This window comes from Ambystoma mexicanum, chromosome 2p, assembly GCF_040938575.1.
Source record: "Ambystoma mexicanum isolate Mex_15411 chromosome 2p, UKY_AmexF1_1, whole genome shotgun sequence".
Taxonomy (NCBI): domain Eukaryota; kingdom Metazoa; phylum Chordata; class Amphibia; order Caudata; family Ambystomatidae; genus Ambystoma; species Ambystoma mexicanum.
In genome coordinates this window covers 1,397,929,092-1,397,946,733 of record NC_090923.1, presented here as the reverse complement: position 1 = coordinate 1,397,946,733, position 17,642 = coordinate 1,397,929,092, and the positions used below count along the sequence as shown (strand labels likewise).

Sequence of the window (17,642 nt, the reverse complement as noted above, 5' to 3'; positions counted from 1 at the left end):
CTCCTTCCCACATTCTTACATATATGCTCCACTTGCTGGATGCAGGGTTAGTATTCATCTCCTTAAAGGTCCACCTGGTGGCTTTGTCTGCTTTCACCACTTCCCACAATAAGATCTCATGGTGGAATATACCGGTTATCAAAGCGATCATGGAGGGAGTAAAAAGACCCCACCTTCCAATCTCAAACCCGCCGCCAGGATGGGGATCTCAATGTCTTATTTGCCAAGCTCATGGGACCCCTTGCGAGCTGATACACAAGTCTAGTCTCAAACACCTGACTTGCAAGACTGCCTTCTTAGTGGCTATCCCTTACATAAGACTATTTAGTGAAGTACAAGCATTGTCAGTGCAGGATCCTTTCTTTGTTGTACACAAAGACCAGCTGGTTTTACGTTCTCACCCTAGGTTCTCCCCTAAATTCTTCTCCAAATTTCATGTTAACCAGTCAATTGAGCTACCGGTTTTCTTCCAGGAACCCAACAGCTCAGCTGAGGTAAAATTCCTCACACTGGATGTGAGGAGGGCGGTCCTCTGATATGTAGACAAGACAGCTTAGAAAGACCGATCAACTGTTTGTCTCTATAGCGCCAGGCAGAGAAAGTGACTGCATTTAAAAAAATGCCATCTCGAGGTGGATAGTCCGATGTATACAACTATGCTATTCCCTATCAAATAAGACACTGCCTTTTACGCCCAGGGCTCACTCCACAAGAGGCACAGGAGCCAGCCTGGCTTTCTTTGCAAATGTCCCTTTAGACAGTATTTGCAAAGCAGCTATATGGTGCTCAATACATACTTTCACTCTGCACTACTGCATTAACACACATTCCAGAACAGATACACAAGTGGGACAAGCGCTTCTTAGACATTTATTTGCTCATGAACCTTCTCGCATCCCACCTCCTTTTAACACTGCTAGCTAATCTATGCACATCATGTGATCTAAGGAGATTCCACAAGCCTCAGAAGGGATACATTACTGTGATGCTGGAAATGCATTGGCGGGGCAGGGCCTCCCTATCCTTGTCCTGTAGTCCTTTTCCATTTTGTGTTCTGTATTGTTTTCTGCCCAGGAGTCCATGTGGGACTCCTGGCAGTGAAGTTCTTCCTGTTTTTGGTTTGGTGTACAGACCCATGGGATACCCTTATGGCGCCCATGGGTAGGCGTGCATCCCTGTGCCCCTAGTGTATGTTTTTGGGCCACCTGTCTGTGGCCCACAAAGCAGGGTATGGGCTGGTGGCAGTTCCAGGCTGAATTTAACAGGTGCTCTGAGTATCCTCCATTTTGGGATACCTAGGCCCTACTATTAGAATCAGTTGATTCCTGATAGGAAACGAGATGGCCCCTGTGGCCTCTTGCTTTTATTGCCTGTTATCTTGTTTTCCCAAAGTCATGGGAAGCCCCGACTCTGTACCTTCCCCCTGACTGGCTGTTGGTTTGAAGTTCCATATATGGTGGTGTTGTGAAGTCCAGGCCAGACTGGCTGGAGCCTTCCGAGTGACTGTTGTGGGTACACCCTGTGGGTGGGACCTGGGTGAATGGAGTTTGTGACCAATATGCACTTCTTGTTGTGGATGTCTGGTTTCTGGTGTTTGACACAATGACTGAGACAGCCCTGCCCGAAACTGGTATGAATGCAGTGTGTAGTGTTGATTAGCTGGGTACTTGTCCCAATACACATTCCTTGTTGAGAGTGTCTGAGAGGGTGGAGTATGGCCTGAATGCACTGTATGCCTGATTTGCTGACTGACTGCTGAATGCCCTTCTGAGTGTGACCCAGCAGAACGAATGGGAGATCAACTAGTGTATCTGGGGGCCTCTTACTGCTAGGAATCGTTCAGAAGCTGAAGTTGAAACGGACGCTTATCCTTGAAGCCCAGCTGGAAGATTTGCTGCTGCATTTGCTTCGACCCGATCCAAAAGCTGTTGAGTTAGGACTGATCCAAGAGAGGACCTGGTTAGACGCCCTCTTCCCATGCTCCGAGGGACCATTGAGCACCGCTAACCTTCGCCAAAGATTCCTGGAAGTCAGACCCTCAAAAGGCTGCCGACCGGAGAATGGGACCGCCAAGCAGAATGAAGATAAGAACCAGACATTCAGTCCACAGTCGTCGACCTGGGTTCGTAGGTTTGCTGTACCCGCTGGTGGCCCGTCGAAGCTGTGTAACCCAGAAGCGGGGACCGCTTGATGCCGTGCCATTGACGACCGGAGCAGCACGCTCCTTTGCCCAAGACTTTTGATTCACGGATGCGCTCGTCCGCACCGCCGCCTGGTTTATCCGGGCGGAGAAGGCCAGGCTGTCGACAAGCCGATGAGCATCCACCGGTGGGTTTCCCGCCACCCGAAGACCATAGAGACGCCGGATGACTAGACCCCCTTGCTGGGCCGCAGTTCTTCACAAACTTTGTAGTCCTGAACTGGCGACATCGAGGTGCCCGGCATGCCTCATCCTTGCAGGACGTCTTCGACTCGTCGACGAGCACCATCAGGATAGAAGCTGCTGCCTCGACGCTGCTGAACTTCCATCGAGGATTCTCAACACCGAGTTCACTTTCTTCGAGGCCCATCGACGATACGTGGCTCCTGCTTTAAAGGGAGTCACTCAAGAAGGATCCCTCGACGCCTCCTTGAGGAACTCTGCTATTCCGTGTACTTTGGGGTGGTAGAAACCTTATAGAAGGAAATAAGACTTGTAGAACAATATATGGACTTGGGCTTGTGTTATATCTTTATTTTACAGGTTGCCCAGGTGGGGGAGGAGGGTCTCCACACAACTGTCTAGGGGCCAGTATTCTGCCAATTGTTCTAACCAACTGCTTTCCTCCTATGTCTATTGTTGGTTACCTTTATTAAGTGATTTGTGTGACATTTAACCAGAGTACAGTTGATGCACTTGAATGAAATCTAATAATTGTGGTACCACTTAGAAATGTATATATTTGCCATTGTAGATTAACTGAGCACAAAGTGAGTTATTGTGTATATAACCTTGAACCTTAATTATATAAAGACTGTGTTTTAACTAATAGTGTGTGGACATTCCTTTGTGGGGGCTTGGGGGCTACACTGTAGTTAAGAACCAGCCTGCATCACCTCCTGAGAAGCTAGGCCTTGATTGCTTGTCCATTGCTACTATAATAGAGAATCTTGGCTGGGGTCCTCTGTGCCTCTCCTCTACCATATAGAGAGTAGAAGTACAGACCCCTCCCCCCTCCAGTCTTTACAATTACTCACTTATTAGTATTTTATAAAATAGAACAGCAGCAGACAGACTAGACATTATTTGCAATAGTACACTTAGCATGACCATAATCTGCCATCTCCCCTCCCACCCACCTTTCCCCTATTCCAGCACATAGCCCATAAAACATCTTATAACTGTCAGAGGCAGCAACTCCTCCCTCCCCACGCTTGTTCCCTGTGTAATTCCGGTTAACTGCCATATTTAGCTTAAAAGGGTAGCCACATCTCTCTGATCCTCACCCTAGACTCATTAAGAATATGCGTCATATACTCCATTTCATCAATCCCCCTGACTTTCTGTAACCAGTCCTTCTCTGTGGGGGTTCTGTCCTGTTAGCAAAATTGCGCCACTCAACACCTAGCCGCCACAAACTTCATGCGGGTCATGTGGTTCCCTCGATCTTCTTCTTCATGCTCATCTCGCACCCCAAGTAGCCCCCAGGGTGACGGCTTTCTTGAAATCCCATCCACCCCTCAATCAACGAGAGGACTGTTGGGGAGAATTCTGAGAAATGTGCTAATTCCCTTCACCTTAAAGACCCCCTGCAACTTTACTGGATTTTGCTGACTTACCTGGAAAGAGTGAGCCTTTTTTTCCCCACTCTTTCATGTGTTTTGATGTGCGTTTTACATTTGTGTTCTGAGTATGGAGTTTTAGATGACTCCATAAGGCATCATCTTTTCATGTGTGTTACACAGCACCCTCAGTGCAGTGATACAGGGATGTCTTTTAGACTTCCCAAAGGTTTAAAAACCTTCTCTGCGATAAACTACGGTTTCCCAGAGAATGTAAAGTGAAATTGACTTAACTAGTCTTTTTCCAAATTCATAGACTAGCACACACCATCTTAAAATTGAGTTCTGAAGGGGTTACATAGTATCCCCTGTGTCTAAACACTCATGTAGTAGTCAAACACTCATGTAGTAGTCAAATGCTACCCGTTCCTATTGAAAAGGCTGGTGGCAGTAGTTTTACAATGAACTACCATGATTGTTCCCGACCGCGAACACCAGTAGCTAAAAATCATGGGAGCCATGTTTTTCAATATGTCACCTTAAGCCCCTTTGTTTAAACAGGTCCAGGCTTTCTTTATTCTCCATTTCTTTTTGGAAAGCTCCTTCTAATGTGTGTCTCTGCGCGCCAAACAAGGTTTGGTCCCTTTGTTCGTGTGCCTTTGGCAGGCTTCAGGACTGAAGACCACCTCTGGCGCCTGAGTGTCTGGGGTGGGCAGGAAGTGAGGGAGGTGCCCGAAACTCCCTATGCTTAGCCTCCTAGGAGACCCAAATGCACTCTGGTGTGATTGGCTGGCTGACTGTCCGGCAAGGACAGCCACCCTGCTGGGTGAGTGACAGCTAGGCTGGAATGAAAGGGAGAAAACTGTTTAAAAAGCGAGTCTCCAGGACTGGAAGGCACAGTCGACCACTGGAACGAAAGAACCGGAGACGAGCTGGAAAACGGCTGCTGCAACCACTGGACCGTTGGTTTGCCCGGTGAAGCCCTGCTGCAGGTCCAAATTGCCAAACTCTATTCGACAGAGAAGGTGGGGACCAATCAACTCAAGACACCTGGATACCATTCTCAAGGCTGGTTAGGTTTAACCAGGGAGAGGGACACCAGTTCGTGTTCTTGAATCTACAGCTACTGAAGTGACTCAATTTTGTTTGCTTTCTTCAACGATCTCTTGCAGTGCAGGAGTCCCCCGCCGTCCTCCCTCTTGTCCCCACGACTGAGGCTCAGGAAAAGCGAGATCTGCAGGAACTGCTAGTGTCTACTTGAACCACTGTGATTGAAAGTCCTTTGCATGTGAGCAGTACAGGTAGTTGCACACTCTTGAGATAAGCCTGGCTGCTCAGCTCGCTACCAACAAACTTTGTGGTACAGACTTATACCAAACGTTGGTCTTGCTTACACCTGTAGTCGTAATTGTGTGTGGTGGTCCCAGAGGGTACTGCATGCAAATGTTGGACCGAACCACTGATAAAAAGTTACTTGTGGTAACTTTTTATCATTGTACAATGCAACTTACACTGCAGTACATTGGGGTACATTTTTATTTTGCCCTAGACTAACACTCAGTGGATTTTTAGATAAAAGGATAAGCTGATGGCAGCAGTGACTTTTCCCCACTTTTGGGGTCTTTTTACTGCGTTTGGCTACTAACTGTGGCTACTGGTCAAACATGGCCGTGCCACAAGATTTTTTGCTTGTCCTTTTGCCATCTTGTTCTTTGGCCTTCTTCCTGACAAAATCCTTAAGGCCTTCCAGTGCCTGGGAAAGCAGACGCTTGTGGTAGGTTACTGGAGGGCTGTGTGTGTTTGCTGGCAGGATGTGGTCTGGGATGGTCTAGTCCCAATCCACAAAGTGGGTTCAGTGTGTCTGAGGGGTATACATGATTGTTCCAGCCAGTGATCCCGATTGGACTACTGCTGGGGTGTGTGTCGGCTAGTCCTGCTATTGGCTAGTGGGAGTTTTGGCTCTTGCTTGGCTTTTTGGATAAGAGGAGGTCCCCTGCACCCATTTTTTCAGAGATCCTGGAGAAACCTGAAGGAGCCAAAAATCCTACCCACCTGCGAGACCCGCGAAGAAACCAGAGACGTGTCAGAAAAAGACTTGGCTACCAACTGCTGCTGTTTGGAGTAGCCTTGCCTTGCTCAAGATCTTTAGCGGTCCTGCAAAGGAGCTGCGACCCTGGGAGTGGAGGGAACATTATTCCTGTCGTCTACTCGGTACCCTGCAACGAAAAGCCTTCAAAAGTTTAGTTTATTCATTGGTATTGTGCACCAGACCCGAGGGTATGAGGGCGCATGAGCAGCATGGTTATTCAAAGCTTGGTTACAGGTTGCTTATACATTGCATTACATAATTACAGTGTGACAATGAGGGACATGTGTACAGTTTGACAGGAGGGAAAAATGCAGTACAATTATTTTATATATTTACATAGATTTATAAATTTACATATAAACATACATTGCAGGGTTGCAGCAGTGTGATGTTGGATGTTAGAGGTGTTAATGGTTCTTGTTCTTTATCCAGTGGATATAGTTGGGTCTAAAGTGTGAATAAGATTGGGGTGTTCTGAGGGATGGTGGTAGGGAGTTCCAGTTTTGGGTTGCTTTCACCTGGAAGCTGTTGCCACCCATTTTAGTGCGTTTGAACCTGGGGACTATGAGCATGTTAGCGTTGGAAGTTCTGGTGGGTCTGTTGGGGGTGTGTTTGCATATTCTGTCTACCAGGTAGCGTGGGGCTGCGTTGTTCAGGCATTTGTGGGTAAGCGATGCTACTTTAAGTAGGATTTTGTCTGATCTGCTGAGCCAGTTATGGGATTTCCTAATGTTGGAAATGTGTTCCCTCCTGGGTATGTTGAGCGCCGCTCTAAGAGCATTGTTCTGTAGCGTCTGAATTTTGTTGGTGATTTGCTTACTGGCTCCTACGTAGAGGGCATTACAGTAGTCCAGCTTGGACAATACCAAGGCTCTGGTTAGTGTAATGCAGCTCTGGGTGGATAAGAAGGGTCTGGCTGCTCTTATAAGCTTACATGTGTAGGCCGTGGAGGATGCCATTGAGCTAACCTGTTTGTGGAAGGTTAAGGAGGAGTCGAGATATATTCCTAAAGTTTTCACTTCTTTGAAAACCTTGATTAGGTTCCAGTCTATGATGAAGTTGGTGTAGTTGTGGTCAAGTTTAGTTAAGTTGGAGGTGGAACCAAGGATGATTTCAGTTTTGTCATCATTCAGGCATAGACTGTGCGAAGCCATCCATGCCTGAATGATGAGGTACACCTTGTTCACCAAGGCCAAATCCTGGTTGTAATCTCCCGTCAACGGGATGAGGATCTGTGTATCAGCGTAGTTTGTGTAGGTGATACCCAGGCCATCTAGATCGTCAAACAGGGGCTCCCTGAACACGTTGTACAGAGTGGGGGAGACGCATGTGATGGGGATGGGCTCGACGGCGGCAGAGGTGGAGAAGACACGCATGGATCTGTTGTTGAGGAATGACTCAATCCAGCTGATGGCTTCTTGGGAGAAGTGGGCAGCTGAGTCTAAATGATTGCATAGGATTTTATGGTCAACTAGGTCAAACGCCGCAGAGAGGTCCAGCAAGAGTAGTAGTACATTTTTCCCGTTGTCTCTAAGGGTGTCTATTTGGGCTTTCAGATCAATCGGGGCGGTTTCAGCCCCATGTTGGGGTTTGAAGCCTGATTTTCGTGTGCCTAGGAGGTGGTTTATTTCAAGATGTTTTTGGATTTGTTGGTATGCTGTCTTGTCTAGTATTTTGAGCAGGAATGGGACGGTGGTAATAGGTCTGTAATTGGTCGGGATGGACGGGTCTAGGGAAGGTTTTTTGAGAGGGAGGGAGGACCCAAGACTCTGAGGTTACTGGGGACTGTTCCTGAGGAAAATGAGGCATTGATGAGTCTGGTGATGAATGGCGAGAGGTCTCTTGCCGCATCTTTAATGATTTGTGGGGGGCAGAGGTCGCCTTTGCAGTTGGAGGGTTTAAGGCTGAGAATGATTTTTTCTATTTCGAGAGTTGGAGACTTTGGAAAAGCTGAAGCGAGCAGTGTTGGGTGTAAGGTGTGTGGGTGGAGGGCTCGGGTGGGCGTTGGTGGGTTTGGTGAGTTTGGTGAGGGAGTCTTTCTTGTTTGTAATTTTAGTTTGAAGGCCAATGACTTTATTTAGTGCATTTTGGACGCTGGTGCAGCATTGTTTGTTCTTGGCACAAGTATCTGGAATTATCACTGGTGTTTCCAATTCTTTCAGGATAGTAAATAATTCTTTGGTGCTGGAGTTGGATTGTGAGATTCTCTAGTTATAGGATTCTTGTTTGGCCGCTATGATGTCTTTTTTATAATTGGCCGTTATTTTATTGAGCAGTAACTTGTTATGGTCTGTCAGACTGTCTCCAGACTTGTTCCAGTTTACGTTTTTCCAATCTAAGAGTTTTAAGGTGGCCGGAGAACCATTGGTTGAGGTACTTTTTGGTTTGCATTTTCTAAGTTTTAATGTTGCAATGGCGTCTAAGGCGGTGCGCATGGTGCTGTTATAGCCTTCTACGAGGTCATAAGGGTTGGAGTCGGGGAGTTGGTTGAGCATAGGAAGGATGAGCGGGATCAGTTTTTCCATTGTAATGTTTTTTTTACTTCTCGTGGGGATGGCTGCGGTTAGTGCCATGTTGGTTATAGGGCTTGAGTCCTCAAGTGAGAAGGAGAGGAGATGATGGTCAGTCCAGGATTGGGGAGAGTTGTTAGTGATAGATACGGTGCAGTTGTAGTCTATCAAGTCAAGGGTTCTCCCTTTGTTATGTGTGGGGCTGGATACTTTTTGTGTGACCCCTAGTTCAGACAAAGTGTTACTGATAAGGGTGGCCTGGTTGTCTTTGGAGTCTTTGTAACCAAAGTTGAAATCTCCTAAGAGGAGGCATTGTGAGGAGTTTTTTAGGTTGTCGGTAAGGATGGCACTGAGGTCTTCCTCGAAGGATCCCAGGGGTCCAGGTGGTCTGTATAGTAGGTGAATGGATATCATTTGGGAGTTGGTCGTGGGTAGCTTGGCTGTAAGTGATTTGCATGATGGGAGGTGTGTAGCGGAATTGAGTCTGATGGTAAGGTGAGTTTTGGCAATGATGGGCAAACCTCCGCCTCTAGCTTCGGTTCTGACCGCTCGGATAATGGTGTAGTCATTGGGGATTGCTAGCGAGAGGGCTGGGCCTGCGGCTGCATGGAGCCATGACTCTGGTATGGCTAAAAAGTCTAGATCTTCAGCTAGGATGAGATCTGCGATGTCCGTGGCATGGGCAATTATGGAGCGAGCGTTAATGAGGGCACCTTTTGTAGGTGGGGTGATGGTTTTGGTAGGGGTGGGGGTAGTTACTGTGATGAGCGCTTTGTTAGTAGTTATTGTGGTATTGAGGGGGTTAAGTTTGGGTTTTTTTGGCGTAAGGTTAGGGCAGGTACTAATGGAGGTTCGGTTTGTGAGTTTGGATTGGGTGGACTCTCTGGCTCGGGGCTCATGTAGTTTGGGAAGTCTGGATCGTAGTCTGGTAAGCCTATCCGAGAGGCATGGAGGAGAGAGTTGGGTAAGCATGATTGTGGTGCTAGGCTCTGTGAGGAAGGGTGACATGGTGCCTAGGCTGATCAAGTTGAGGGCTGAGCTGGGCAGGCATGCAGAGTTGATAAGGTGGAGAATGATTCTCAGTAGTATAGAATAAAAGCCTGGGAGGAACATTGTGTTGACTATTTTAGGAGATTGTGTAGTGGGTAAGATGCAGTGTGTGCAACTACCTCGGCATGGAGCAAGTAGTGGAAGCTGCCTAGAGTCAAAAATCTAACAGTGGCGCAGAATGGCACATAGAGGCAGTTAGTGCAGCCTGCCTAGAATAGCACTTAATTCAAAGTAATGCATGGTTGCAGGTTAGCATCTAATTCAAAGTAACACAGGCATGCAAATTAGCATCTCGATTCAAATTAGCACCTCGATTCAAAATTGCACGAATTTGCAGATTAGCGCAGCACTAGATTTAGAGTGACACAGGCGTACAAATTAGCATCTAAAATCAGAATAGCACATGTTAGCATATTAACTCCTAGAATCGTAGTATTAACAATGATGTAATTGGCTAGCGGGGCGTGCTGCTATAGTATTAGGGCGTACCAGTGTAGTAAGTCCTGCTATAAGAGTTTCGGGTGATGCAGTGGCCAGTTTTTGATGTTGCTGCAATGATCACTGGCTGTAAGAGGCTGTAAGAAAATGCAGCAGGTGCTTACCGAGCCAGGAGTGAATACGTGCAGAGGTGAATGTGAGCCGGCGTGAGTTCGGTCCAGAGGAGCAGGGGTCCTAGCCTCTGTCTCGGTAGTCTCTGGTCAGGCTCGGGTCAGGCGCCTTAGTGAGTGCCTTGGAGGAGTGCCCTGGGATTGTCCTGTGGCTGACGAGCTCTGAATTTGGACTACCGTGCTGCCGGCGTCACCGATCGGAGTTTCGACCTGGAACATTGGGGATCCTCAGCTGGCATTACGAGACTCACCTCTACGAAATGTTGGCATCCTAGCACCAAGGGGACCCGAGATAGGAGGGAAAAATCAGACTGCAGCAGTTGAGTCCCTTTGCGTCGTGCTGCGTTGACCACCATCCGAAATAGTTTCTGATCTGAGTCCAGTCCTGAGAGAGGGGTTGTGCATCAGGTTTTGCTGCATTCTTCCATCGAGAGCCCTTGCTACAGTGAAGGACACCAACCCGAGATAAGCTAGAACCTGCAAATCGAGGACTGCGTCTTTCAGTGAGAAAAGCAACCTCAGACCCTCTTCCTTTGTCCTGCCAAGTCTGGGGAAGAATCAGAGTACAGGGGATAAGTTAGAGCTTCTGGCCTTCCCCTATACTCCCATTATAAGTCAATGGGCTTATAATAAACCTTTATTCTAACACCTTTGGCCTTGCCATTGCTTGACAAGACTTCTGAAAGTTGGGGCTACTTCTGTTAGCTAGTTTAACTGGTACTCTAACCATAAGAATCCTACACTGGACCCCAGAGACCCTACCTGCAATTGTTCCTGCTTCAAAGATTCAGTGGATCTTTTTCCTGAACCACTGGGCAAAATGCACCAGACAACTTGGGGCTGGACAATTTAAGTTGGGGATCATTCTCTGTGGACCAGAGTGCATAATTCTAATCCTACCTTTCCTTTGCAGGAGTTTGAGATAAGTATTATGCCCTATAATAAGTGATGTATATATGTATCTGTTTTAGTGTTGTGTGATAACTACTTGCTAGTAGTCATTTTTCTATAGTGTGTTTTGGCCAATAAATAACTGTATTTTTATACACCCTGTTTAAGTGTAAGCTCTGATTCCCATTATGTGACCTCATTGTGCACCCCTTACAAACTCACCACCTCTGAAGAACTTAGCCTAGACCGCCTGTCACTGCTACCCAAACTGGTTTGGCTACAGCTTCCTAGAGTTGTACTTGTCACAATATAGGTTGGCCTTCTATTCATCTGTCCACCAAGCCTGAGTATAGAAACTCATTTGTAACACCCATGCTGTCCATCAATTATCCGAGCGACCCTTGGCACCGAAAGAACCTTTGGCATCGAAAGATCGGGTTTCTTCGATTCGTGCATTCCATATTTAGCGTCGATGACTGAGAACTCTGTCGACCCTGTTTACACAGGAGCCGGGCTCGACTTTCTTTCACATCCGCATTCACACAAAACATCGGAAGTTCCTGCAGTTTGTGATCCAGGATCGGCAATATCTGTTCAAGGCCCTGCCCTTTGACCTGAAATCAGCGGCAAGGGTGTTCACGAAGTGCTTGGTCCCGGGGGCAGCGCATCTACGCCTCAAGGGCGTCGATGACTACTGTTCTCTGGATGAATGACTCATCTGCTCCCACGCACTGGCAAACCGGCAAATGTCGGAGACCAAACGCCTTCAATTATACGAAGTCCTACATGGAGGAGTGATGGTAGAGTGACACCCATCTTGGCCAAAGTGCAGCGCCTGCCCATTCAATCCTCTGCAGTGCACGCCATCAAGTCCTGTCTCTTCCGCAAGTGGGATCGACCCCATATCGACAGGGATATTTATACCACCCAGACTTTTTTTTAGGTGTCTGCGATCTCCACTCAGCTGATTATGATAATCTTGGTACTCGGTTTCCCTCTTCTTCGTCTTGGTACAAAGGTGGTGTTTTGTCTTCTTCCATAGTGGTGTGGGGGCCTATGTTTGTCAACTGGAAAACAGGGAAGGGGCTTACAATCACCCATGAAGGCTTGTGGGACTGAAGGGACATCATGGAAGACAAAAGGGAATACTGTGTCTCATCTTCGGGCACCCCATCGCCTCTCCCAAGGTCACATGGTATTCCAAACCCCATGCTGGAGAAGGAACAAGTTACTTACCTGGAACTCCTGTTCTCCAACATGGGTCTGGCATGGCTTCTCATGTGAACCCTCCCTCCTTCTCCTATATGGCTCTTCTTGGTTCATACTGCCTTTTTACATGTTATACCAAAGATGGAGCTTATTGCGGTGGAGCTTATTGGGACTGTCACTGGCTGGGGACAGTATGACCCAAAGGACCGTGATTGGTTATTGAGAAGACGAGCAGTTTTCAGGTTAAAGCGAAACTGCTTTCATTTTCACTGAGAATTCCCAGCCTGGCGACGGGAATATTCATGAGCATGTGAATCCATGCCAGACCCATGCTGGAGAACAGGAGTTACAGGTAAGTAACTTGGTGGGGGTAGGGGTGTGTCTCTTGGTCAGATTTTTTTATCCCAAAACTTGATACTGCCTGTTAATCCTTTGAAGTTGATTTATTGAGAACTGGTTGTGCCATGAGACAAGTTAGTGGTATAATCTTTTTAAAAGGTCATCTGGTCATTACAAATACTTTTTGATGGTTTAGTAGCCTTAGCTATCTGTGTTTATAATGCATATTTCGCTATTGCACAGTATTTGGCATTTCATTCATCTATGATGGCACTGCTCAGAAGGGCTTGTTTTCATTTGCCCACAATTTTTCTCTGCCTCCTGCTGCAGTTAGAACAGCAGCGGCAACAGCTGCTCACTGAGCGTCAGAACTTCCACATGGAGCAGCTAAAGTATGCTGAAATGAGAGCTCGCCAGCAGATGGAGCAGCAGCATGGCCAGAATCCTCCACCGCCTAGTGCTCCAGCTTTACCTGGCAGTGCTCCACAAGGGTCCGCTAGTCTTCCAGGGCTGCCTGCAGCACAGCATCCTCCACCGTACCCTTTGATGCATCATCCCATGCCACCCCCTCATGCATCTCAGACTGGTAAGTATACCATGGAAAAACCAATGGCACCGTTAACATTCAGCATTGTGTTGTAAACTTAATTGGAGATGCAGCAATATCTGCCTCCATTCCTCTGGGTACTGACTGCTGTACTGTGGTGTCCGTTAATGTGTGCTATTAAGCAGACTCCTCGGCTACCAGTGTTACATTTTATACATTTTATAATTGTAAATTATTCAAACTGATGCTTTCCTCTTTCACATTTGTAATACTGTAAAATGTGTTCCCAGTGAAAGCAGATTGAGTAGCCTTTTCATCAGCTAACAAAGAGCAAACTGCAGCTCTGTGAAAGATTTGCTCAGCCTCATTGGTCCTGGCTATGATGCAAAAGGTACATATATGGGGCCGCTTGCGCCCCATTATTGCGGTTACTCCTAGCTTTGAAATATTACCTCAAAATGTATTTTTATATACGTAGTGCTCATGTCCCCTCCTAAAGTCTCCGGCTCCCAGCTCTGTCATGGCTACATGCAATAACTCCAGGAAGAGACTGTTGGTATCCGTTCCTCACCAGCACTGTTAGGAAAAGATATTGCAACATAATTGCTCACAAATCTAGTAGGTTGACGTTCCACAAAGCAGTCGTGTAGAGAGTGGCAAGTGTTTCCATTGTTTTGCACATAGGCATGAATTCTGTGGTAAATTGACCCTCTCCTACTGAGTCCCCCGCACAGTTCAATCTGGTGAAGTATGAGTTTCTCTGTGGAGGGAGAGGAAACTACAGTTAAGAGGAAGAGGTCATAATCCACAAGCTCCCAGTATAAAATGTTAAGACAGAATTTATTTCAATGGGTTGCATTCTCCCACAGGTTCCTCATCTGACAGATATCCCTTCCAGCGTAAACACCTTGGAAACATTTTCAACAGGGGGCGTGGTGCGACTTGACAGTCTACTCCTCCTTGACTGCCACTCTTTAAGGGACGCTGCCAGTACATATATTGCATCACTATGCCTCGTACCTCGGTTCCTTTTTTCCAGAACATGATTCTCTTTAGTGAGAGAAATTCTTATTCAGTCGACACCGAGAAGTCAGGCCCTAAAGCCTTGTGGTTCAAGCGCTGTCAGGGCTATGGCTCACAAATGCCAATCACGGACCCACCCAATATTCGTGTGTGGTCTCTGGGGAAGGAACACAACGTCAAGTAGTGCAGTTCCTTCCAACAAATTAACCCGAAAGCTGTCGGCGAACTTGGCGCTCGAGCGGCCTCCGTTAAAGTCCGACACATAGTTGGTCAGGTCGTCTGACACGACACTGAAGGCCCTATGCCCTTGAAGGAGGACAGGCACTTTGGGGGGAATTCTCATTTCTCTGCGAATTCTCCTCTACCTTAGAGACCCCTCCAGCTCTTTTGCTGGACTTTGGGACTTTTGATTTTCTATCCTGGAGTGAGTGAGAGATACCTTTTTCTCACCCTCTCATGTATTTTTGATCTGATCTGGACTGTTTCTTTTGGTTTTGGAGTCCTACAAACTACATGGGCATCATTTTGTGTATTGACACACAGCACCCTCAGTGCAGTGTCACAGAGAAGTCCTTTGGATTTCTCTTAAGGTTTAAATACCTTCTCTTGGATACACAACTGTTTACAAGAATAGTAAAGTGAAATTTAGTTTACTTACCTTTTTCTCTTTGTAGACCCAGCACACACCAGCTTATGTTGAGTGCTGGAGCGGTTACTTAGTATCCCCTTTGTCTACTTACTCATGTAAACATTTTTATGTTACCCTCACTACAATTAATGGCTGGTGGCAGTGGTTTAATTTTCCTACCACTGTGCGTTTTTATTGCAGACTGAATCCTCTGGTGCAGTATTGCACCTATGGGTGCCCGTTTTGTCAAAATGGCCCTGGTCTTCTATTTTCGCCATTTCTTGCTTGTGAGGTCTTTCTTGGGTTTTACTCTGCACGTCAAACCAGGCTTGGTCCCTTTGTTTTTTTTGTCTTTGGTGGGATTCACTGCTGAAGCCTGCCTCTGGCTCCAGCGTGTCTAGCAGGGCAGGAAGTGAGGGAGTGGCCCGAAACTCCCTGTGCTTGGTCTCCTTGGTTACCATAATGCACCCAAAGGTGATTGCTGGTTGGCTGTCCTTGGAGGACAGCCACCCTGCTGTGAGTGTCAGCTAGGCTGCAAATGAATGGGAGAAACCTGCATAAAAGGCGAGGCCTCTCAGACAGAAGACAGTTGACCACTGGACGAAGAATCTAAAGAAAGAAACTGGAAGAGAAGCTTGCTGCACCCTTCTGGACCGTTGGTGTGCCTGGTGAAGCCCTGCTGTAGTGCTGAAGCTCCAAATTTCATATTCACTAGAGAAGCCCGGAATGGACAAATTCTCCCTGTGGGTTGGTGGGACCAATCAACCCCAAGACTAACTTGACTGGAACCTCTATCCCTGCTGGCTGTACTTCTTTGCTGCTGCTGGAACTGAGTGCCAGGCGACAGGAACACCAAGAATGAGTGCATAGTCTTAAAGCCAGACCAGAGCTCCAGGAAGATCCAATGGACCCTCTTGAAGCAGGACGGCCCAAGCCTGAGCCACCTCAACAGAGTGCTGGACCCCAGAAGCAAGGGGAGCCCATAAGGTGTCCAAGAACCGCGGTGGTGCTATTGACCGGTAGCTGAAACCACAAAGTGCTGCTGATTTGGAAAGAGCCCGTTGCTGCTGCCGACTTTCAAACTGCAGTGCAGGAGGAGTCCCCAGGCGTCGTCCTTCTTGTCCCCACGACCGAGCCCCAGGAACACAGGATCTGCAGGACTGCAACAGGTACTGAAGCCGGCTGGACCCTCTTCTTCCAACCTAAGGTACTGTCTTGACTGAAGGGTACTTACCTTTTTTTGGGTCTGTAGCTTGTCTCTCTCTCTCTGGAGACTTAAAGTAGCTGCTTTGTCTGCAGAGTTGCTTGCTGCTTTGCTTTCACAAGTTTTACAGCTTGTGGCCCAACAGTGATTATTTTCTACAAACTCTCTATATAACACTGTGCAAGACTTTTGTGCTATCTAAAAGTGCCTCAGCTCCCCATGACTTTGCTCAGTTGACATTGGCTGTTCTGGCTCCCTGCAGACTCTTCTGACCCATTGACTGTGTTCAACTGTCCCTCATAGGTGGTACATAAGTTACTTGTATTGCTGGTAAAGTGCTAACCCATACTTCATTGGGGGATTGTAAAGTACTCGCCTGTTCAGAGAACTTGTTAACCGTTGTTTGCTTCCCCAACCTTTTCCTTTTCCACAACCTCAGTATTGCATTGAAGTGTTAAAAGCGATATATCAATGTCCACAGTGTCCTAGCGATGGAAGTCACCTCAGGGTGTAGGAAGTTTGTGAGTGACACATCCCAAAAGGGTATCTACTTGCTTCACTTAAATCTGAGGAAGTGTTTTTTAAGTGTATTTTATATTGTTGCATATTGCCTTTTCCAAAGAAAGCTTACTTAAAACTGACTGTTAAATAATAATTTTACTTGAAAACCTTGAGTATAAGTGTTATTTGAATACTGGTAACTGTGAATCTCTGTTGTATCTCTACAGCTCCCAATTACCCCTCTTGAGATAAGTCTGGCTGCTTGGTCACTCTAACAACTTGTATAATACAGACCTGTACCAAAAGTTGGATATCCATTATCAAGAGGACAAGGATAGTGTAGTCTCCCACAGGGTTACTACATACAATCTTGCCTAACGGGCAATGCAAAAAAGCAAAGGAGCGCACTCATTCCCGAAGCGAGTGGCACCATTAATCGTCCTCCCACAAGAAGAGGCGATGCCAGCGTAGACACTTCCCCGCTACGGGTTTCCTGAGAGACGAGTGGGAGGCATTTAAAATACAGATTCTCCAATTCTGGCTTCAAAGCCACAGGTTGTGTTAGGCAAGATTGTATGCAGTACCTTTTGGGTGCACTACAATAACCCTGACCTGGAAATAGGAACCAAATGAACACTTACACACAAGGTTTCTTGATTAAACCATTATTAATTTAAGTCAGTTTGAATAAGCCTTCTTCAGAAGGGGCAATATAACAGTAACACACAAACACACTCAGGTTCTCTAAATCAGGGCAAAATGGGCACCCATGGGTGCAGTACTGCAGTGGAGGATTGAGTTTGCGGTACAAACGCACAGTGGTAGGAAAATTAAACCACTGCCACCAGCCATTAATTGTAGTGAGGGTGTTAGACCGTTTTTCTGAAGTCCAACCAAGGGCTTAGTAAAACCATTCAACTGAGGCAGTACAAGACTCCACTCGTGGTATAAGGCTGTACCACCTGAGATCATGGTAGCGCAGACTGAGCAGCCAGGCTTTTCTTGGGATGGAGAGAGGGCTCCTCGGTACAAATGAAATAGTAATACAAATAGTCCAAAGAAACACTGACACACTTTGTATTGTAAAAATAAAGGATTTATTTAAATACAGGTAGGCCCAGATAAATCTAGGGGGGCATGTAAGTACTAACACATTAACGAAATCACAATATAAAAACACACTATACTTGAAGGTACACAGTCCCAAGTATAGACCTTATTTGAAATACCTAACAGTAGTTCTAGGGAAGTCAAAACCTTTTCATACACATTCAGTATAGG

At 46.7% G+C, this 17,642-nt stretch overlaps 1 protein-coding gene across 2 annotated transcripts in view; it reads left to right on the top strand.

Annotated features, from left to right (window-relative positions):
* Positions 1-17,642, top strand: part of SMARCC1 (SWI/SNF related BAF chromatin remodeling complex subunit C1) — a 1,286,593-nt gene that overhangs the window by 1,124,343 nt on the left and 144,608 nt on the right. For both annotated transcript variants that reach the window (XM_069645843.1, XM_069645841.1), the window contains exon 26: positions 12,789-13,044. In XM_069645843.1, coding sequence (XP_069501944.1) covers positions 12,789-13,044 — 256 coding nt within the window. The remainder of the gene's footprint in view (positions 1-12,788; positions 13,045-17,642) is intronic.